General features: G+C 44.9%; 1 protein-coding gene across 1 annotated transcript; it reads right to left on the bottom strand.

Moving 5' to 3' along the window:
- Positions 1 to 403: 403 nt before the first annotated feature.
- On the bottom strand, positions 404 to 23,750 carry LOC133460509 (claspin). Its single transcript, XM_061741099.1, has 23 exons — positions 23,513 to 23,750; positions 21,503 to 21,620; positions 19,107 to 19,471; positions 18,862 to 19,038; positions 18,723 to 18,779; positions 18,561 to 18,633; positions 18,340 to 18,442; positions 16,757 to 17,280; positions 14,956 to 15,144; positions 14,713 to 14,876; positions 13,127 to 13,287; positions 12,970 to 13,022; positions 12,642 to 12,835; positions 11,058 to 11,568; positions 10,927 to 10,960; positions 9,708 to 9,813; positions 9,518 to 9,633; positions 9,278 to 9,439; positions 7,251 to 7,372; positions 6,962 to 7,089; positions 5,738 to 5,858; positions 3,220 to 3,461; positions 404 to 674 (listed from the first exon to the last, which is right to left on the bottom strand). Exons 1-23 carry the CDS (start codon positions 23,537 to 23,539, stop codon positions 549 to 551), a joined length of 3,873 nt encoding a protein of 1,290 aa, XP_061597083.1. The 5' UTR covers positions 23,540 to 23,750; the 3' UTR covers positions 404 to 548.
- Between the last annotated feature and the right edge of the window lie 330 nt (positions 23,751 to 24,080).

Genomic DNA, 24,080 nt, shown 5'->3' with positions numbered 1-24,080 from the left:
TGGGCAAAATAAGCTTTATGCTTTAAGCCCAGACCTTTTCGGTCAAATAATCACAATGTTGACCAGGGAAAAACCTGTGGTATCTTGTTTGTTGATTTTTGTTTGTGATTGACCGAAATAAATATTAACTAACTAGCTAAAAGTTGAGTTCGAACAAAGCCAGTGGTTCAACACCGCTGAGCCAGTTTTCCTTATAAGTCTGAGAAACAAGCGTGTAAAAGTGTAGCTTTACAAAAACATGGCATGTAGGAGTTACAGATTTAATGGGGCATGAATGTATCTGAGCGTTTGAGCTGAAGAACCCGGGAACGCAGAAAGAACCAGACTAACCTCTGACGTCACCAAGGACCTTTACGACCCCCTCCACAAAACCTGCATCTTGGGAATAGACCACGAGCCAAAGTCTTAAAATACACTTTTATTTACACTTTAGGACAAATAGACGACCATCGTAGTACACAGATTAAAAATCAATCATTTACAGGATAAAACGGATCAGGTCGGAGTTGATTACATGGTCTGCGGAGTCGGACCACTGAAGCCCCTCCTCAGTGGTCCAGGAAGCTGAAGATGCTCTTCTGGCAGCTCTTCGTCTGCCCCGCCGGCTTGTTCTCTCTGCAGATCCTCTTCGCTGTGGGGTTCGCCGCCTCCACCTGACTCCTCTTCTTCACCGCCTAAACATCAAACATTCAGAGTTCACATCAGCCTGAACATCAGCGTCCTCCTCCCGACAGCCCGGACTCTGGCGCCCTCTGGTGCTCAGAGTCGGAACTGAGGACCTCTCCTCTAAAAGTAAGTCTCTTAAAATTCAAATGTCAGAAATAGCTTCAAGAAAAGAAATTAATGAACAGACTGACAGCTGAGGGGGTGCAGCTAAACCTCAAGGTTCAAACACATTTTCCGGCTGAAGATCCCATAATCCTTCAGACTGATGTCAAAACTGAGTACAAGCATGCACATGTTTGTTGAGCGGTTTAAAACCCAGCTGCCGTCACCACGAGAAATGCTGTCTTTAACTTGGTCCAAAATAAAGGCTTTCATTGATTACCGTATTTTCCGCACCATAAGGCGCACCTTCAATAAATTGCGTATTTTAAAACCCTCTTTATATATAAGGCGTACTAAATATATGGTTAAATACCGTACTATAGTGGCTAAGGTTGAGTTACGCAGTTACGCAAGTACTGTAAGTAGGGCTGAGCGATATATCGAGATTTTAATATATATCGATATATTTTCAAACGCGATATGGTACGAGACAATATCGTTTATATCGATATAGCTTTTTTTAATGATTTTGATATAGCTTATTTTGTGACAAATTGACTTGAATGTTTTATTTGAGATTTACACAAATGTTTTGTTATTTGCACAACTGTCAACCTCAGTGGAAAAGTCTGCCTGTTACTGTCTACATTGTATTAATTTACTCAGTGTATTTTAATTTAATTGTTATGCAGGAAAGGGATATTTGTTTTATTTTATTCAAGAAGCATTTTTATTCTATATATGCAGGCAGTTTATTTTTATTTCATTTGTTTTATACATTTTGATATTGTGCAGACCTCTGTTAATAAAGGAACCTGTGTGACATTTAGCACGAGGCTTTGTATTAAAACTGACTGTTTTTTTAAGGGTTTGCCTCAGAAAAAAATTAAGCTAACAGAGATGCTATGCTATAATGCTTTGGGGGAAACCCCAATTATGGCACAGAAAAAATATCGATATATATATCGAGTATCAACATTCAGCTAGAAAATATCGAGATATGACTTTTGGTCCATATCGCCCAGCCCTAATTGTAAGTCAAACTTTATTAACAAAATAAAAACCAGCTTTGCTCCGTCTCATCACAGTGGCCATTATGCGAGTCAGCGTCGCTGCCGTCTTGAACATCTGTGACGATTCCTGCCGTTTTTAGCGTTGTTACTTCGGCAACACTGACTACAGTACCCAGAATCCCCATGGCTACAGTAACAGAAATGAACGTAATGATCCTATATCAGGCGCACCCCATTATAAGGCGTACTGCCGGTTTTTGAGAAAATTAAAGGCTGTTAGGTGCGCCTTATAGTGCGGAAGATACAGTATTTGAAGTCTGAGAGGAGGAGCATCAAAGTAGTGAAGATTCATGACAACCAGTCCACAGCTGATGAATCCAGAGCAACAGAGCTCAGAGTTCCTCCACCAGCAGATGTGGAGTTCGGACTCTCAGGAAGACAACCGGGACACCAACAGAACCCAGACTCTTCCTCGTGGCTCTAAGAGCCTAAGGTTGGTATAATGACCTACATACACATAACTGACATCAACTAACATGAAGGGAAAGTTCAGATTACTAATGAACAGAGGTGGACAGAGTACTCGACCCCAGTACTTGAGTAAGAGTACAAATACTACTGGTCAAAATTTACTCCGTTACAAGTAAAAGTAGCTCAGTCAAAATATTACTCGAGTAGGAGAAGAAAAGTACTTGCTTTTAAAGGTACTTAAGTATCCAAAAGTAAATGCTACTTACTTAAAGTTACTTTAAGTAAAAGTAAAAGTAAGAGTAAATTTCAAAGCAGAGAGGTAGTTCTGCTTCGGCAGACACAATAAACATTTGAAAATAAATGTCACGGTCGAACTCAAACATTGAGTTAAGATACGGCCAAGGATTTTGTGAAAGTCCCTGCTCCGAGTCCGGCTCATTATCAGACTCAGACGACTCAGCGGATTGTCTTTCTTCTCCTGACGCAGGCGTAGCCATTGTTGCGGCTCTGTCTTGACTTGTTGCGGCTCTGTCTTGACAAACGCAGGCTACTTTGGCGGTATCGTTTTGAGGAGGCTTGACGTATTTCCGCTTTACGTACATCCCAGTGGAGAGCGTGCACTGTGATAGGTCTCCTCCTTTGACAAAAACAGCTTGTGTCCAATAGGATTTTAGGGAAGAAGAAAAAAGAGCAGACCTGAAAGTAACAAGTACTTTTCAGCCTCCTAGAAATTTACTCGAGTAAAAGTAAAAATATTTGTCTTGGAAATGTATTCAAGTAAGAGTAATAAGTACCAAAGAAATCTAATACTCAAGTAAAGTACAAATCCTCTGGATATGTACTTAAGTACAGTACTCAAGTAAATTTACTCCGTTACTGTCCACCGCTGCTAATGAAAATCTAAATCTGGGCAGTGGAAGCGGCCGGAGCAGAGCGACTGACGTGAAGGTCACGCCAGGCGACTCACCTGTTTCTGTGGAGCCGCTGATGTCACGGTAACCTTCTCGGGGGACAGCGTCTGGAACAGGAAGCTGCGGGTGTTTCTGGGAGCCAGAGGATTCCCCTCTGAGATGGAGGCCAGCTTCTTCAGGACGGACGGAGGCTGGCTGAGCAGGGAGCCCCTCCTCACCTGGACAGGTTGTGAGGGTCTCTGGAAGGGGTTCAGAGCTGATGTCGTCTTCTTCTCTGGTTGTGGAGCTGCAGGAGTTTCTGGTTGGAACAAACAAAGACTTTTGTTAATGTCAGTCTCAGAAAAACCTTCACACTCGACATGCGAGACCCTCGGCTCTGTTGGGATTTCAGCTGGACCCTCACACACTCTTACTCAGACACACATCTCAGATGACGGGGACCTTCCTGACATCCACACTGGATAACATGTACTGGACACGCCCCCTTTGACATCACTCAGCGTTTTTGAAGCCCCCCTTTTCCCCTGCCCTTAGCGTCGTCCTCGGAGCCTCCAGACTGACCCAGGACCCCGGCCCACGGTCGGGCAGTAACATTAACCATGTTGTGTTGGCCCCGCTGGGACCTACAGTCACCTGCGCTGGTCGGGAAGCAACCGCAACCAAGGTCCTTTTGAGGTTGTTTCAAATAAGAAGGAGTATGTTGTGTTGGGTCTTAATTCACAGTAGAGCCCTGCGCGGGACTGTTTTCTTCAGCGCGCTCCGGCTGAATCTTTGACCATTACCACCCGCACCGTGTGTGTTCCACTCCCACATCTGCAAAACAGAGTTTATGCCCGCACTATAACAGAGATGCATTGATTTAGTGTCTTCTCCCGTCCCGCAAGAGAAATGTTGTCCTAGATCAGGGGTCGGCAACCCGCGGCTCCAGAGCCGCATGCGGCTCTTTAGCGCCACCCTAATGGCTCCTGGAGCTTTTTCAAAAATGTTTGACCTCTTTTTTTCTTTTTCCTCTTCTTTTTCCTTTCCTTTTTAATCTCGACATTTCGATTTCATTTTTTCTCTAAATTTTGACTTTTTTCTTGACATTTCGACTTTTCTCTCAACATTTTGACTTTTTTCACAAAATTTTGACTATTTCCTCGATATTTCGACTTTTGTCTCAACATTTTGAGTTTTTTCTCGAAATGTTGGCTTTTTTTCCACATTTCCATTTTTTTCTCTTCTTTTTTTCTTTCCTTTTTAATCTCGACATTTCGACTCTTTTCTCGACATTTCGACTCTTTTCTCGACATTTTGACTTTTTCTCAAGATTGTACTTCAACATTAATCATGACATTTCGACTTTTTTCTCCACATTTCGACTTTTTTCTTGAAGTGCATAATGAAAAAAAACAATCTTCCCCCAGTTATAACTAATATAGAAACATGCAGCATGTGTTGCCTTCATTCTAAGGTTTATACAAGACTTTTCATTTTTTGCGGCTCCAGACATATTTGTTTTTTGTGTTTTTGGTCCAATATGGCTCTTTCAACATTTTGGGTTGCCGACCCCTGTCCTAGACAAATCTATCCGATTTAATGTTAACATGATCATTGTGGAGCTTGATGGATAATTGACAGTTCATAGGCCACCTTACCGAAAGTTAGATGCAAATCCATCATTATCATTGCACAAGCTAGTTCCCCTTTCACGCACGCATCAATTATGTGATTGAGGTTAAAGCAACGAGAGTAGGCTGTGAGTGGCTCAAATAACACTAAAATAACATAAAATAAACAAAGTTAACGAATGAAATGAATTCATTTAACAAATTATGATTAATTTAATGAATCTCTTGGCCATTATATTGCTGTAGAGGGAGAGAATGCTGCTGACCGACTGAGGTCCCAATCCCTCGTCTCTCTTCCAAGATGCTCCACAGACACTAAACGCAGTTTCTCCAAATATCTGACTTGCTTTGTATTTGTTTTGTAAAGACCTTGTTTGAGTTTCTTTTCCACTTCACTGATTTCCATCTTGTCACAAGGCTACATCCCGATCCTGCAGTGGTTTTTTTTAGCAACCCGCAGCAAAGTTCAAACTGCCCGCTCCCGCCAGATTTGCATTGGGTCCGGCGGGACCCACTCCCAACGCAGCCCTCTAATTCTCAGCTCAGACATTAACCCCGCCCCTTCCGACCTCCCTCAGTGTACGAGTTCATTGGCTACAAGACTAGCTGTGTGGACACAACCTGGTTGGCTGACACATGCGTCGAAGCAGGAAAAGTTAAAAAAAACCTCAACTTTTGACGGAGGAACACGTCACGGTCACCCAGCACCAGATGTCACCTGGTCCGTCTACGGCTGTGAATCCAGCGTTAATCAGGTCAGAAGTCCAGTTCAAAGAGCTGCAGGTTGCAAGGGTGACAGCTGGACTACAATGCAGCCGTCGCTCATCAAACCACGCCCCTCGTGATAGATACATTTGTGCTGCTGCACACGTGGCCTACTCAAGGACCTCCCGTATCCCCCTCCCCTATAAAAGCCCCCCCAGGCTCGTGTCTGGCTGTTTTTAACCTCTGCTGTCACACCTACCTTTCCTCTGCAGAGCTCTGGCGGTCAGTTTCTTTGCCACCTTCATGAACTGACTATCTTCCTCATCGATCTTCTCATCATCTGCGTCAAGCTCTTCTCCTTTCTTGGCTTTCTGTTCAGACTGAGAGAAGACAGAAACATGGAATGGAATACGAGGTGAAGTCTGGACAGCAGATCCCCTGGTGGTTTTAACAACCGCAGAAACATGTGTTATCAGAGACTTGAACATGTTACTGGGATTAAGGAGCTGACTTAAGTTAAACCACTCATAGATTCCAGTTTATTCATGTTTCCTCAGACTTGGTCATGGTGTTCCACAGGGTTCTGCTCTAGGACCACGACTTATCAATAAATGACTGCTTGTTTGTGGGATCTGAGGATCAGTTGCTGACGCGTCTAAATGTAACCGCTCGATTTTTTCAATGGGCCAAAGTTTGTCTCTCTTGGCTGTTAAGAAATCTTTTGACGTATGATAAAAATAAAATATAATAAAACAGCCATTTGTTTAAAGCAAGGATAAATGTCTTGCTCTATTGGATTTTCTAAATATCTTTAACAGAACATATTAATCACAAGTTAACTATGAAAATCTTTTGATTAGGCCCAATTAAGAATTTTTATTAACTAACAGCGGAGGTTTATTTTATGCGCGCGCGCGCACACACACACACACACGCACACGCACATGCACACGCACACACACGCACACACACGCACACACACGCACACACACGCACACACACGCACACACACGCACACACACGCACACACACGCACACGCACGCACACGCACGCACACGCACGCACGCGCGCACGCACGCGCACGCACGCACACGCACGCACGCACGCACACACACGCACACTTCTCCAATCAAATGAAACCAAAATTCAATGAATCTGAAAGCACTACGTTCTAACCTTAAAGAAAAGTTTCTAAATTCCTTGTTTTATTGACTCATATTGGAGGTAAAGTGTGAAGAACGGACAGAAACACCAGGTCCATTCAACTCGCGGGATATTTGTTAGCGGGAAGCTAGCAGTTTTTTTCTTTTGGTACTTTTAATGATTCATAAATGTTTATTTCTCTGCAGATCATACAACCAGTACTAAGAACGTGTCTTAATGGGATAAAGACCTGGATGCCCGCTGACTTCCTGTTACTAAACATCTGCCGTGTCTTGAGGACTTTCAGTGTGAATATTATGAATAAAAGGACAGGTGTACCTGCTCTCTGAGCCACTGTTCCCTCTCCAGACGGTCCTTCCTCCTCTGGACCTCAGCGGGGTCCACGTCGTCCTCCTCTCCATCGTCCTCCCCCTCTTCTCCCGGAGCGTCCATCATTAACCCATCATCTGGATCAGAGGACAAACAAACTCTAAATAAGGCGGAAATACACCTCGACACGTCCAGCGTCTTCTTACAGTTACGTTTCAAACCAGAGATGTTGACGGACCAACGCTGGTTAACAGTTTCCAGATGTTGAGGGCAGTCATCCCCTTGTCCGTCAGCTTACCGATATTTTTCCAGCGGAAGCGGCGAGCTCGTCCAGGGCCGTCAGAGTGCAAGTCCCCGTCGGCCAGGTAACGCTCCTGGTACAGCCTCAGGCGGCGTTTGTCTTCGTCCAGGACCTGCTTCCTGCAAGACATTTTTAAAGACTTTAGCAGCTCCCTCCACCGTTCAGCCGGAGATCCAAGTCCAAGATCAGATCAGAGGCCAGACATGATCTCCTTCTGGTTCTGATGGCACCAGATCAGACTGGAAGACTCAAAGTCTCGACAACAGCAGAACCACAGGGGGATGCTGCGACATGGAGTGGCTTTAAACCATGACAACTGTCCATTTCCAGACATTGAGGTGAGCCATCCAAATAGTTCTTGGTCTTCAGAATATGACCCCAAAATAGGGGCTGTAAAAAAATAAATTATTTTAAAAACTTTCTAAAAAAAAAACCACCCGGAGTGAAATCCCACAATGCAACATAACCACCCCAGAGACACACAGAAGTAGGTAGCTCTCATCAGTCGTTTTCCCGCTGTAGAGGAAGGTCTTGTCTCCCAACTTGATTCACTCGCAGAGACGACATGAGGCCGAACAAATGCCTAGTTGATGAGACTCCCCCGAGCTAACAGTTAATGTAGCTGGAGGACACGTGTGCGTTGTCTCAATTAATACAAGATCAAATATCCAAGCAGGGAGGGAGGAGCCTTTCAGCCCCGCGTGGTGGCTCCGAAAACTGACTCCAGAAATCAGAGCCGAGGTGGTCTGGACCAGCCGGGGCCGGCCCGGCCCGTGAATCACCGGATAACGTGGGGGTTTAAGATGCAGGGCTGTGCGATTAATCGATTTTAAATCTAAATCGGATTTATTAATCTAGACGATGTTAAAAAAGGGAAAATCGGAACATCGATTTTCCTTTTTTGCAGCTGGCTGCATTACAGACAGAGCTCGTCTAGTCATCTTTGATTGGTCAAGAAAATTGTAAATGTTGTCACTTTACTAAACTCAAGGAGGATTTATAGTATCTTTCAATTGCACTTCATTCCCAATAGGGAAATTTGTTTGCTATTTTTCTTTAAAAATAAAGATAAAATATTTGAAACAATGTATTCCATTGTCTTTTGTAGGTTTACCAAAAAAATCGGAATCGAAAATTGGGTTTTTAGAGGAGAAAAAAAAAAAAAAAATCTGGATTTTATTTTTGTCCAAAATCGCCCAGCCCTAATGCAAACAGATTTTTTTTTTTTTTTTATTAATCCCGAGAGAAACTGAAGCCTCTGCTTTAACCCATCAGTAGTTAGACCAGGAGCAGTGGGCCGCCATGTTTCCAGACCCAAGCCCACTTGACACCGCTAGGTGACCATCATCTAACAGTCTCCCTCACAACCGTCCTCGACCTCTTCTCCTGCATTTATTTATTATTATTTATTTGGCCTGTGTTCGATTTTCCGATTCTAAATCGATTCTCATATTCATTCCTAAAAATTGATTCTCATGTCTAAAGATCTAAAGATTTTTTTTCATCATTACATTACAACTTTTGGTATTTTTTTTTGTTTATGCCCAAAAAAGGAATGGACACGAGAATAACTGGTGCCATGTGTTTTGCCTTTGAATATGTTTAAAAGTATGAAAACATTAAAGTTTTCAGTTATAATTGCATAAATTATCTATATTTCTTTGCTTTATATACACCTTCTTGGGGTTACATTTGCATAAAATGCTAAAAACCAAATTCTAAAAAATTAAAAACCGAAATAGCCCGAAAATGGAAAAAATGAAAACGGAATGTGGGAACAAATAAAACAGATTTCATATAGCCTCCGTTTGCTGTCCCGGATCTGTTTGATAATTCTGCCACACAACGTTTCTGAAAGCAGTTCTATCAGCATTCTGGGAGGTGATTGGTCCTTACAACATCATTAGCTGCCAATACATGCTGTGGAATCTCGTAGGTTTGTCCACATGGTTTCTTTTTTTCCTGGTTCAGCCTAAACAAATGAAGCCCGTTCATCCCCGCTGAGATGAATCCTGGGAACTCACATGTGGATCTTGTTGACCTGGTCCTGCAGCTCCTCGTCAGACGGCAGCTCCTCCAGCAGCTCCTCTTCCTCGTACTCGCTCCCCCTGCCGTCGTCTTCGTCGTCGCTGCCGTCATCGCTCCCCGACAGCTCGGCCTCCGAGTCCACGTACTCCATCAGTCTCCTGAAGAGGGGAAACGTTCAGCTCGTCTTTCTGGAAGATGCTCAGGTTCTGTACGAGTGAAGCTGCATTCTAACATACATCTTCTTTTTCTTGCTCCGCTGGGGAGCAAACACGGCCTGCATCTCCTCCTCCTCCACATCATCGTTCTCTTCGTCGCTGGCCTCCTCTTCCTCCTCATCCCCATCATCCTCCTCCTACAAACACATTTCAGTTTACAAACTTCCCAAAACAGAAGCTTGAGCCTCCAAATTTAAACTTTCTACTTTACTACCTGAACACTTTCTACATCTGAGAGAAGGTGGAACTCGCAGTCCTCGTCCTCCTCATGCTGCTCCTGTTCCTCCTCCTCCTCCTCCTCCTCTGGTTTCCTTTTACTGTTGAGAGAAAACAGTGAGTCTCACATAAACCAGAACATCCTTGGGACCATTTTACAGAAGGAAGAACTAGAGATGAAATGTATTTCTAGTTTATGTAATCAGGCAGTTTCAGATAATAAACCTGTATTTCTATTCATTATAAAACGGCCCCAGTGCTGCTTTTTGTCCTAAAAGGAAGGCCTCACTCAGGATGTAGCGCTGCGACCTTTCGTAGAGATTCATTGTGTGTTTAAGAAATAAATAAAAGAGTAAAATAGAGAAGCACTTCCAGACATAACAGGGCTTGCTCATAGACTGGAATTTAAATTAATTAGTTGGAAGCTGACATGTCCATCACTGTGCGTGGACTCCAGCCCGACCCTGGTCCATCCATCCATCTCTGTCTGGATGAATGAACGGTAACGTTAGTTAGCATCAGCTCAGCCAAACAGCCAACTAGAGGTGACGGAGGTGATGTGTTCCTCCAACTGCCAGTCTTGTCCCCCCCATCTGTCCTTTTATGGACTCATCTGTGCAGTTAGCTCCAACCAAGTCTCACTTGGAACGTCGTGATAAAAGACGGGAATCTCTGGTGCGTCTCAAAACTCTCATTTATGATCAGTTCAGATGTTACTGGTTCTTCTCCGTCCTGCCCGTCACTCATCTACCAGATTTTAAATCTCTCATTGATTAACAGCCAGCTTAGAAATAAAAACTTTATTTATTATAGCAAAGAAACTTGTTTTGATGTTTTGGAAAAAAACAGAAAGCCCTCCTGTTAAACTGTGGCTGGAAGAAATGGTGAAGCTCTCTCATCTGGAGAGAATACGGTTCTCACTAGTAAACAAACTGAGACTTGGCAACCCCTTCTACAATATATTGATGACTCAAGCTGAATAGTGGTACGATTTGATGGCCACCCCTGTTGTGACAAGATCTAAGTCCTGGGAAGAGGGGGGTGGGAAATGGGGATTGTTTTTTGTGTGTCGTTTTCTTATGTACCTTGTGTTTGTTTTGTATATTTTTTATTTTATAAAATTAGGACAAAACTTTGATATTGGACATTTTCTTCTATGACCGATTCCTCAATATAAAAAGTTAAACAACAGAAATAAGAACTTTATACTGTACCGGTCCTTTGCTGGTGAAGCTGAGGGAGCAGAGCCTGAAATTTATGAGAAAAAAAAAAGGGAGTGGATCAATTTTCATCATTTTTAATTAATGACGACACGTCCGTGCAGAGAATAGGGGTGTGAACGGACCTGGGCTGGGGAACTGGCCGGAGCAGAGCCCCAGCAGCTGATCCATGGTGCTGCTGGAGTCTTCATCCTGCTCCTCCTTGGTCTCCCCTCTCTGCTCCTCCCCCGCCTGCGTCGCTGGGAACGCTCCCGAACACATGCCGAGCAGCTCGTCCTCCTGCGTGGCCCCGAGGCCGCCGCCCCGGCCGGAGCTGCTCTCCCCCGACCCGAACGCGCCCGAGCAGAGCCCCAGCAGCTCCCCCATGTTGGCGTCCATGGCGTTCTCGTCCAGGTTGTCCAGCATCAGCTGCCTCTTGTGGGAGGGCGGCCCTCCGGCCCGCGGCCCCACGTTCAGGAAGCCGTCGGCGTCCAGCAGCTGCGACTGGGCGTCGTCCTCCAGGGAGAAGCGGCCCTGGGAGTCTCCGCCCAGGCCGGGGCCGGGGGCCAGTCTCCCCAGCAGCTCCGAGTCGGCGTACAGGTCCTGGGAGTCCTCCACGGGGAGGCAGAGGGATCGCTCCGATAGTTTACCTGAACTCTGGCGGGAAGAGAGATGAACGTTTGACAACTGCAAGTATTTGAGGTTTACAGTAATCCCTCCAGGGTTTATACAGCAATCCTTATGTTAAATTTAATACCAATTTAATACCTTTTTCACTACATTCAGATTTTTTTTTTTAAAAACTGTCACAACATTAAGTGTTAATCACGGACATTTTAACATTAATACAGATTTTGACCTATAGAACACTATACAGAACAGATTTATAGACTCGATGTTGACCAGATGTTTCACATTTATTTCACTTTCTGAATGACAATAAAATACTGCTTAAAATGTAAAAGGTAAAAAATAATACCTCTGACAGTGAATTTAACACTTTTAATGGCCTTAAATTTGGCAATTTTCATTTATCACTTTTTAATACTTTTTAAAACCCCGCAGAAACCCTGTCCCTCGCTATAACGCAGTTCACCTTTCACGTCTCACTGCTTCACGGATTTGCATTGTGCATCGTGTTCTGCATTCTGATTGGCTAAATAGTCTCCCCGCTTCTTCACTTCCTGTGTCAATAACTTTGGTTGCTTAGCAACAATGCTGAGAACGGCCAATGAGCTTCAGCAGCAGCTCAAGAACGGGACCCTTTGATGAATCGTTCATTACAGTTTCAGATATAATCGATGGTGACATGTCGGTTTATAAGAATCTTTTTGCCCAGAAGAAAAAAAGAGCGACAACAACGACCCATAACTATGTTCTTCTCTGGAAAAAACACACCTGCACCGTGGGCTTTAGAAGAAAAAGATGCTACAGAGCGAGTCAGGATGCAGCGGCATCAGAAGAGCAGTGAAATATGCGGCAGTAACAATTTGTCCTACTGAACTTATTGTATTTTTTTTCATAATCATTTTTCATTGTCTTCCGTTCACATTCAATTAATCGGGTCGCGGTGGGGCGGGGCTGATCCCCGCAATTTGAAGCCTTGTATAATAACAAAAAAAAAATGACGGTTGCTACTTCACGGGTTCTTTTTGGAACGTAACCCCTGCGAAAAACCAAGGATTTCTGTAATCTGAAACACGGCTGAAAACCTAATCCCTCCATCTCACCTTGGAGGCGGAGCCGAGGAAGCTGGGCCTGAAGAGGCAGGGCGAGGGCGAGCGGAACGTGGAGGAGTTGGACACGCTCCTCCCCGCGGAGCGCTGGTGGCTGACGGGCTGGTACGAGGTGATCATGGACCCGGCCAGCTCGAAGCTGCTGTTGTGACTGTTGTCCTTCACCAGGGACAGAGAGTCGTCCTCCTCTGGAGACGAGGACAGAGGAGTTACAGGACCGTTGGAGTTTCACTCCCGGCAGGTCGGGAAGCCCCAGAGCCCCGGGCCCCCGCCTCCTCCCCGACCTTACAAATGGCAGGATTATCCGTCAGACACAACTCACCCATCTTATTGCTGCCGTCGGGTCCAGCAGGAGCAGACTTTCGGACGCCGTCGCTGTGGAAGACAACAGATTCCCACTGAGTGAACGTTGCAGCGCCACATAAAAGGGGTTTCATTCGCAGGGGAGTAAAACTTTGGGACACCAAGTCCAGACAGACCCGGTGCGTGAGCAGGAGCTGCCCGGGAACAGCATCAGAGTCCCGTCCGTGTTGACCAGGTCAGGGGTTGGTGCTGCAGGAGACATGCTCCTGACGCTCTGCACCACGCTGCCCTCCTCCTCCTCCTCGGCGTCACCACCTCCCAGCAGGTCCTCCACACCCTGACACACAGACACCAGCACACACGCGGTCAGTGACTCGCCCGTCCGTTTTAAAGAAGACGTGTCTTACCTAGGCCTGTGTTGAAAAAAAAAAAAAAAAGATTTTCCGATTCTACATGGATTCTCATATTAATTCCTAAAAATCGATTCCTATGTCTAAAGATTGATTTTCATTTTTCATTACTTTAAAACTTTTGGTATTTTTGTCTTTATGCCCAAAAAAGGATGTTTTATTGCAGTGTCTCCCAACCTGGGGTCCGGGCCCCCCCTGGGGGGGCGCCTGAGATCTCTGGGGGGGCGCGAAACTTTGTCTGCTTTGAGGATATGCAGTTGTAAAAATTATATTTGCGCATGTTAAATAAATAAAAAAATCATAATAACACACCTAATGGAATACTGTAATCAAAGTCTGTATAAACCCACGTGGTATTTTAAAATGACCAAAATATATTTCTAAGTGATTTAGTAGGATAAAAACTTAATAAATTATTATTTTTATTATATCATTATTCAACATTTAATCATACTACTACTCTGACAGGTTGTTAAAGGAAAAATGTAAAAAATGTTTGCTCTCATATTAAAGGAGACATTTTTCAGTAATTATTTTATGGCCTTGCAATTATTTTCTGTGTGTATTTTATACATTGGTGACACAAAATGAAGGTGAGAAAGACAAAGTCATATGTATACAGGTTAAACCAAAGAGAAATGTATCACAAAAACATAATTAATGTACATTTTTTTCAATTAAAGATTTTTAACGAATCACTTTACTCTATTGATGCCAGTACGTACGGGTCGGGGGGCCCGGCTGGTCTTAGACACAAGTAGGGGCTCCAAGGAAAAAAGGTTGGGAACCACTGTTTTATTGGACACAATGTTTTTGCCTTTAAATATGTTTAAAGGTATGAAAACATTAAAGTTTTCAGTTATAATTGCATAAATTGTCTATATTTCATTGCTTTATATACTGCGTTGGGGTTACATTTGCATGAAATGCTAAAAACCAAATGATCAAAAATTAAAAACTCGAAAGACAAAAAGAAAATGGAAAAAAATAAAACCGGAATCTGGGAAAAAATAAAACTGATTTCATACTCATTCTGTTTTCTGTCCTGGATGTGTTTGATAATTCTGACCCACACAATGTTTCTGAAAGCAGTTATATCAGTATACTGGGAGGTAATTGGTCCTTATAGTCATCATTAGCTGCCAATACTTGTATTTAGTATTAGTACTAGTATTTATATGTTGCATAACTACACAGTCATATCATTCATGCAAAAGCTCAAAAAACAGTTTTAACAACACTACCTCAAATCAATATTGGAATCCAATCGAATCGAACCAAATCTTGATAATCGATGCTGAATCTTAAGAATCGGAATCGAACCCCATCCCTGGTCTCACCAGACATCTTACCTCTTCATCCGCCGACTCATCCGTCATGTCTTCCTCCTCCTCTTCCTCCTCCCCACAGTCCTCGTTGTCGAGGCGATGCAGCTCGGCCTTGCGGGCCCGCTCCTCTTTCCTGCGCTGGGCCATGGCGAGCTGCAGGCGCTGCTTCAGCGTCAGCAGCTTCTCCCCTTCACAGATCATAGATCAGGTTAACACCTGCATGGAGACCCCTGTCCACAACACCTGCCCCCCCTGAAGCTGCCAGACCTGGTTTGGTGGGCGCTGGCTCTTCGGCGCCCTCTTTAACGGTGACGGTGAGCGACTCGGCCCGCAGCTCCTCCTGGCCAGAGGGGGCGCTGTCCTTGCGGATGATGCTGAGCTGCATGGTCCGCTCTCCGTGGGGCCGCGGGGGGGCCTTAACGTGACGGAGGTAGCGCTCCTTCAGCGCTTCCACTCCTGGTGGGAGGACAGACCCGAGGGCAGAAGGTTAGTTAGAGGAGAGAAGAACATAGTGAGCAAGGGCTGCAGCCAGGTGCTGCCACCGTTCACACTGTTTTGGCAGTGTGTTGGTCTGGAGCATTCAGGTCTGTGTTGAGGGAACACCTGGAGGTAAATTACCTGATATTAACTTTTTAAACTTCGGTTGGGGACCAAAACAATGGCCACGGTTACAATACAATTCGGAATTACGGTAATTATTCTGGATTAAATAATTCAGAATTAAACTATTTTCCTTGGAGTTTACATGGAAATAGTAATTCCGAACTGAGGTTTACATGGAAAACATGTTTGATCGGCTTTATCCAATTCCACTTAATGTCTGGGGGTTGGGAAGGTTCTGATTGGATAGGGGGGCGGACCGGAAGTTACATCTACTGGAGGAAAAACAAACTTAGCCGCTACAACTTTGAAAAGCTCTCAATTTTTATGTTTCTTGCCATCTGTTCTTTTAATTATTTCCAGGTCCTCCAAGCTATCTATTAAATAAATGGTCTCTGCTCTTGACCACCGTTTACTGCGTGCTGCCATCTTGAAACTTTGTTTGGAAAACAAGCCCAGTGCGGAATATAAGCGTCATCGCGACAGATGGGCAAGGGAACGAGCAGCGCAGAAAGACCGGAATTAATTTAAAGCAGAATGAGTGTATACATGATCGCGGAATTACTCTATTGGGATTTAAAATCAGAATAAACCAGCCACTTACTTCAGAATTAAGTCTAATTCGGAATGGCCATTTTCATTTGAATTAGGTGTTTACATGGTCATTTTTAAGTCGGATTTAATTTTAATTCTGAATAAAATTTCCCATGTAAATGCTGAGTGTTAACTAAAGCAGTTCTGAGTTGGAATAGAATAAGTGTCAGAGAAACGGGTCACCCACCATCAAGACACACGATAAGGAGCTTTCAAGACTGCCTCCCCAGAACCGGATCGGAACTCGGCTTTGACATTTATCATAAAAAACCGGCAACCGTAGCAGAGGCCACCAACTCGTCCATTTGCACAACATCTGTAGCTGACTTGTAACAAGATGTTTCTTTTAGTTCTCCATCTGTAAACGTAGTTAAAATAACCTGTTTTTTCATCAGTCAAACCGAACCACATAAGGTAGTCTGTCAGAGGATTAAGTCAACGTTTATTCTGAGTAGTGCCACAGCTTCATGTCCTGACACTGATCACCACTTTGGGAAGAGAAATTAACTTCCATCTTCCCCTTTGACTCGGGCCAGATCCCATTTCTAGCCCACAGACCGAACCTCGTAGTCAAGGCTGTTCTGGTTTATTTTTCAAATATTTATACCTTTCCCCAGTCTCCGTGTGTGTATTTAACCACAGTTCCTAGAAAAAGTGAAGGTTCTGATCACCCTTTTCCACCAGCTCCTCAGGTAGAAAGACAGGAAGATGGCTCATGCACGTCAGGTACAGAGATGGGGTCAACATAGGGTTCAGTGTCCGGTCCGGGGTCACCTTCAGCCATGAAGGGGCTGCAGATCCCTCCAGTGGACCACAACCACCCCTTGGGCAGCAGAGAGATACTCAAAAGAACTTGAGGAGGACCAGGACTTACCAGGGTTGAGCTGCGGCGGCTCGAGCTCAATGAAAACTCCATCATCAGGACACAGCTTGGCCACAGGCGGGGGGTCCAGCCCGAGCTCCCTCAGCATGGCCAGTCTGTTCTTCTTTGGCTTGACGGGCTCTGCAGGTTCCACCACAGCCTCCGACGGAGGTTCTGTTATCTGGGCTGTAGATTCGGACGCTGCCAGAACCTCACTTTGTTCTGTAGGAGCCGCAGATGCTTCCTGTCCACCGTCTGAAGGAGGTTTCTCTGCAGCGTCTGGAGCAGGTTTCTCTGCATCGTCCTGCAGACTCTCTGAGAGGTAGAGTAGCGGTTCTGATCCCTGGTCAGCATCTGGACCCTGGCTGAGGTTCTCCTGCTGAGGGGAGGATGTGGTTGCAGACTCAGGTAGAGGCTGGATCTGACCAGAGCAGGCGTCCAGAGGGGGAGGAGGATCCTGCTCTGTGGACGGCTGAGTGGAGGCGAGTGGAGGAACCGGTGGCATCTCCAGCATCACCTCTGAGTACTTTGTAGATCTGCATGGAGGAGGACTTTCATTAACTACAGCAGAAAATAACAAGTAATAATCATCTTAGCGCCCCTAGAGATGCACCGATTGATCTGCAACCGATCGGTATCGGCCGATAATGCCCCTATCGGTTTTGATCGGCGTTCTCAAAATAATAGTTCAAAGGGAGGCCGATCCAATGACATTTACAACAGCCTTGATCATCATTTCTGTTGTAGAAGACATCAGGTTTAAACGCATCGTGAGCTGCTTGGATCCCGGTACGTACTGCAGAGTCGCAAATATTGATCACTGATGAACGTCTGCTGGAGTTATACCAGACTATATACAGTCCTAAAAATCACGCAGGACGACAGTCGTGTCAGTCGGCTTCACGAGTGACATTTGGAGCTCTAGTGTGTAGAGTTTCCTGGGTCACATGGGGCGGAAGCTATCGCCAAAGCTTTAGCAAAGCTTAATAATTCATAATTCATTTTTTATTTTCAGATTTAATTCCTTTTTCCACAGGAAAACTAAGGTTTATAGTTAACTTTTATCAACTCTAAGAGAGTGAAATATCTGCTGTTGTCTGTGTTGGTGCACATGTGATGTACACATAATTATTACCACAGGAAAGCTTAAACTACTAAGTCTAAGTCGTCTCTAGAGGGGGAAATATTGCATACTGCCTCAGCCTGAAATAAAACAGTCAATTCGTGATACTTTCTCATCTCCTAATTTTGATACCTAATAATAGAATGTCAGTGTTGTGTATATGAGACAATAATATTGACGAATTTATGGATTTTAAGCTGTGATCGGTGATATTGGGATCGGCAGATACTGATTTTGGAGATCGGCCATCAAAATCCTGATCGAGCATCTCTAAGCGCCCCTGGAGGGACGGTGGGCACATCCAGTAACTCGGGGTGAAAATGCATCTGCTAAAATACTAAGAAATCGACAGTGTCTCTACTGACCACCGGGTCTGGGTTTCATAAGTGGGGCTTAAGAGGACACAAAGATGAACCGTTGCAGCTCACTTCTGGTCTAACACACATTTAGGGTTTGTGGTGTTTGGACCTACTTCAACAAGGCCATGGCCGGCCCCTCTGGACGGGCTCTCCTCTTGAAGAACTGGTCAATGGTCTTGGGCTCGGGGATGTGATACGGCAGGCCGAGGGTGGACTCTACGAGAGCAGGAGATGCAGTCATGAGTAAAAGTCAGCACATCCTCCATGGATCCTGGACCCTGAGCAGAACCTGTCGGGTCTCAAGGACCGTCCAGGGGGCGGGAGGTGAACTGACCTCTGACCAGCCTCTGGGACTCGCTGTGCAGCTGCTTCATGACCTCTTTGCTGGCACGGGCAGCTTTCCTCTCCTACAGATGCCACAAAGATGAATCTCTTCAACATTTATTTAATTTGAAAACATTTGAGCGTTGAATGACAGAACTGTGCAGCTGCTTACGACACGCTGGCGCTTCTCTGGAGCCTCTTCGTCTTCCTCCTCGTTCAGACAGGGTTCCTGCAGCGACATAAACACTCCTCACTGTCTGTTTTCACAACCTGACATACGAACACAGCAGCAGAATGATGAGGCTTCTCACCGCTTCAGGATCTCCAGATCTTCTCTGCACCTTGTGTTTCTTCATCTTTTGTTTGACTCGGTCTCGGATAGCGTCCAGAGACTCCTCCTCTTCTTCGTCGTCCAGCCCCGTGTCAAACAGGTCGGTGTCGCCCAGCAGACACCCGCTGTCGTTCAGAGGCGGCGGCAGAGGGGCTTCCTGAAGGAGGAAGATGGAATTAGTTCATCTGGTTGGAGTGAGAGACATGTAACGGCAGAAAAACGCACCTCATCTCCTTCTGGGAATCTCTCCCTCTTCTTCAGTCTTTCCACCGCCTTGCTGCACTTCTCCTTCTTCTCTCTGCGTCTCTGGCTCTTCTCCCTTTTCTTCCTGTCCTTCTTCACTTTCACCTCCTCCTCTTCCTCACCGTCTTCACTCTCAGCTGGCAGGCTTATCCTGCTCTTCTTCTTTTGGCCTTCTCTGTCGTTCCCCGCCGTCTCCCCCTCCTCCCCACTGGAGGCAGACAGTAGCAACGCCTCCACCTCGCTGACGCGGTTCGCCGACGCCGCCTCCTCTTCCTCGCTGTCGCTGTCTCTGATGGCGTTCCGACGAGGCCTCCTGTGAGCTGTGATGTCTCCATCGTCATCAGAATCTGGGAAACAGAACGACGGGTGATCAAATCACGCCAAGACGTCAGCGATGCCTTCAGATTAATCATCTCAGATTTAAGATAAGATAAGATTGTCCTTTCTTTCTCCCTCAATGGGGAAATTCACTTTGTGCAGCAGTAGTACACTTAACACACACATGCAGGGAAAGGGTAAAAAAAGTAAAAAAAATATATAATCACAAAATATAAACAGTATATACACTGGAATGAAAAATAAAAAAGTAGTGCGGTACGGGAAAAGAAAGAAAAACTGCAAAAAAAGCAGGTAGGATATGTGTGAGGTAGACAGATATTGCACATGTTATTATTGTCTGTTTGCTACTGTGAGCAGGCCTTGTTGTACAGTCTGATTTGTTGACTATTTGCTCATTTTTCCTGGGTTGACCTCACTCTTATGGCCCTTTTCCACTAGTATCTACTCAGCTCGCTTCTACCCGCCACGGCCCTGTCTTGCGCTTTTCCACTACGGGCTGAGACAGGCACCAAGCAGATACTTTTTTCTGTAACCATTCTGCCGAGGTTCTAACCGGGCTGAGCCGGCACTATATCTGACGTCATCACTCTAACGCCACTGATTGGTCGGGGGGCCGTCAGATGTTTGAATCAGGAAGCGGGAGTCAGTGTGAGAGCAACTTGCGGCTCGTGGCGATATTATTATACAGCGCAAACGTCTGTTTGGTGATCCAACTCTGAGGTGCAGATGTTCATAAACCTGGTGGCTGACGACAGAATTAAAAGAGGGATGTAGACGGGCGATAAGGAACGATCAGATCCACCAGGAGCTGTGTTTTACTCTCAGCCGCTATCGGCTCCAGCCGATTTCTCATCAGCGCTGACACGAACAAAGGGGTTGCGCAATCAAGTACGTCACAGCAGCTTCGCCCCAACCCGCCCACTTCTCGCCTGGGTGTGGAAAAACAAACGGAGACAAATTGGGTGGAGCCGAGACGATGCGTGACGAGCTGAGTCGGGCTGAGGAGGTACTAGTGGAAAAGCGCCATTAGTGTCTGGTCTGAAGCTGAGGGCGGCTCCGGACCGGGCCGTGGTGGCTCTGGAGGAGCTCAGACCAAAGTCCAATCCCATCCAGCATAACAATAGATTAACGAGTCAAAACTGTGTTTCTAACAGGACAGAGAGTTATTTTATGTTCTGGGGAGTTATTTGCCAAACCCTGATAATTGTGTCTAACCTCAGATCAGATGGACCGTTCCAGTCCACTCTCTGGGGGTTTGGGGAAGTCCACATGGCTGAAGTGATCAGATTGTGTCTGCACTGGCCATGGGTACCTGATAGTGCTAATTTTTGGTACCAGTACCAGAGTACCAATGACGTAAAGGAACAAATAGTGATGTTATCAGTATTGACAATGGTTTTTTTCCTTGCTGTTTCCATCGCTAGTCGACACTAGTCTTTGTTCATTTTAAAAGTGTTTTAATACAAAACCAGTCGTCAACCACGCTCGTATGTCAGCTCAATGTCAGGACAGACCTCCAGCCACTGAGCATGCTGAATAAATACAGGCTGCAAACACTGCTAGGTTGGACTCTCCTGCACATCGAGGCAGTTGGTTTCAGTTGAAGTCTCCATGCTGTTGTTGATGCTGTCGTTAAGGCAAGTCTGTCATCATCTAGTCTTGGTCACATGATACAGGCTGGACCAATCACGGGTCACATCAAGGAGCACGGCAGTGTAACTGTCATTGTTTGAAATGTTTTTTATTTCAGGGGGTCACGTTAAACCTTACAAACTGTTGGGGGACATCAGGGTTTTAGTTTTTGAGGATCCAATTCATAGTAGGACCGATGGTGGACAAAACCAACAAAAGTTTTATGTTTCAAGTCTCAAACTGACTTAATTCACTCCAAACACAAACAAATGAATCCCTCTTAGACCCACCTGGGCCCTGGTCTGAATGCGTACAACTACTGGATCCTGGTCTACATCTGTAAAACTACTGGATCCTGGTTTACATGTGTAAAACTACTGGATCCTGGCCTGTAGATGTGACAATACCTGCAGGCTTGTCCATCATGCTGACCGTCTGGGTGACCATCTCCTCGGCTGGGGAGCCCATCCCGCTGTCTGAGTCGCTCTCTGGTTCCGCCTGGGCCACAACAGGAATCACATCAACCTGACAAACAGAGAACAGAACAGTGTTGATCCCTTTCAGTCCGTGTGCAGGTATGGAGAACTCAACCCCGGTTCTGAGCAGCTTTCCAGGACACAGAAAAATTAATGTATTAACGGATAGCCCCTTGAGATGAATCATCTCGTTTTCGAAGGGGTCCAACATAAAACATACAACACAGTACTAGGGGTGGGCAAAAATATCGATATGGCAATATATCGCGATACTTTTCCAGCTGATTGAATATCGATTTTTTTTTTTTTTTATATTTTTTATCCCCGATTTTTTTCCCATTATATCACCCAGTGCTCCTACCTAAGTGACAGTCCTGGGCATTCCCACTCTCTACCAACCCTGGGAGGGCCCTGCACTGAGCTCAGGTTTTATTTCACTTTATAATTTATTTTTTATATAACACAATTGCCTGTCCTTAAAAAATGAAAAATAATGGACAGAGGTTTATTTATTTATGGATTTATATCTATACTGACTGATCACTGTGCCTGTCCTTGGTTTTAGTACCCATCTTTCTTGTGTTTATTATCATTTGCCACATAATTAAAGCAACCTCATACTAAATTTAATGTTAATTTCATATGATGTAAATAATATGAAAAACATATACAAATATGTTGTAACTTTAGCTTGTATAGTTATAATAAAACATTGTTTTGACTCAGTTTGTCCCATGAATTGTCACTATAATCTGATGAACGTGCAACTCGGATTTTAAGATCCATCACTATCATCTGATGTACATATATACAACTTGGATTTTAAGATGTGTAATGCATTTTTAAATTTTTCGGTGAACTATGTAGAATATAATAATCGGGATATCGCAATGTGTATCGTATCGTGGCTCAAGTATCGTGAGGTCCTTCCCAATACCCACCCCTACACAGTACAAAACAGTTACATACATAATACATAAGGCTCTCAAACGCAAACCTGCCCATACACCAGTCCCCAATACCTACCACACCTGAAGAGCACAAGTAAACACTGCATATAATGCAGTAATAGCAGCAAGAACACCAATATTAATAATATAATAATAATCATCATTATTATACAATATATGAAGAAATGGATACATTATATATAAAATAAATAAATAAAATGAGAAGGGAATACCACTAGAGGCAACTACATGGTTTATTGAGGTTGGAAAATAGTGAGTTTTACAGAGATGTAATGAATTGAGTTCCCTCATATTTATGGGTAGGTTGTTCCAATCTGATGGGGCTTTGAACTTAAAAGCACGTCAGCCAATTTCTTTAAACGTCAAATGAACGAAAAAGAAGGGTTGCTGAGTGTTTCGGAGAGAATATGAGGATGTATATGGAATCAAATATTGTTTTAAGTAAGATAACTAAAGTGGATACATTAGAATATGAGTTGGAGCCAGTGGTATTGTCTTCTTGATCTGAAGGGTAACCACACTTGACTCATTTTAAGCCTTAATGCTGGCCCATATATTAGTTTATTAGAATATGAAGCAACCGTGTAGTTATTTTGTGTGATTTAAAGCCTCCTGGCTCTGATGTGAAGAGAAAGACAGCGCTGGCGCCCTGCAGCAACAATGGTGAGCTGCACGCTTCACCCCAGCTTTAACCTGCAAAAACATTCATGTTCTCATATACACATGGGGATCTTTAGTGGTCTCTGTGATTACAGACTGTTTTAGTTAAAGGTTAAAGTGAAATAAAGACATGTATGTCAATTTAATCCAAAGAGGGACCGATTCAAAACAACTTTCTCTGCTAATGGCCCTAGCCACCAGCTAGGGCGCTAAAGGCTGATTTTTGGTTCCGCGTTACACCGACGCAGAGCGGTGCGCGTCGCCGCGTACCCTACGCCGTAAGCTACGCCGTCGATTTAAGCCTCCTCACCTGCTGCTGAGCCGCGGTCACACTCATTGTAGTCCGCCGGGAACGTCGGTCCTCTCTGGGGCTAAAACCCGGGACTCGCCGCGGAAAAACGAGCGCTGCGGCTGGCTGGTCAAAGACTGTCCCTCCGGCGGCTGGGCTCCTCGGCTCTTCTCCCTCCGGCGGGTCAAAGACTCTCCCTCCCGCTTCTTCCAGCACCGAGGTGGTTTGAGATTTCGCGCCGTGACAGCTGTCCCGCAGCCTTTCATCACCAGCTGTCACTCCAACCGTCCTCGCTCTGCCATTGGTCCGCTACTCAACTCCGGACCCGCCCACTACGGCCGTACAATGTATGGGTAGGTTCCATTTTAGCGCCCGGAGTGCACGGGCAGGCGGGGATTAAAGGTTTCAAAGGGAGTATGACTGAAGAAAGAAAAGGTTACATTCAGACTCCACTCATTCGGCGTGCGTTGGTGTACAAACAGAGCGGGCCACCGCAGCTCATAGAAACACAGAGGCAGGAAAAAGTCTGAAGACATCTTGGAGTTAGTTTTTTTTTTATTGAAATATATGCACAGGAAAATGTTACATA

Source organism: Cololabis saira, chromosome 15 (genome assembly GCF_033807715.1).
Source record: "Cololabis saira isolate AMF1-May2022 chromosome 15, fColSai1.1, whole genome shotgun sequence".
NCBI lineage: Eukaryota > Metazoa > Chordata > Actinopteri > Beloniformes > Belonidae > Cololabis > Cololabis saira.
This window is presented reverse-complemented; position numbering and strand designations above follow the sequence as displayed.

Coding starts and splice junctions, on each gene's coding strand:
- LOC133460509 (XM_061741099.1), bottom strand. CDS start 23,539: ATGAGTGTGACCGCGGCTCAGCAGCAG. Junction 7,373..9,277: donor CAGGTCAACAAGATCCACAT/GTGAGTTCCCAG, acceptor AATGTCTTGCAG/GAAGCAGGTCCTGGACGAAG. Junction 7,090..7,250: donor CTTCCGCTGGAAAAATATCG/GTAAGCTGACGG, acceptor CCTCTGATCCAG/ATGATGGGTTAATGATGGAC.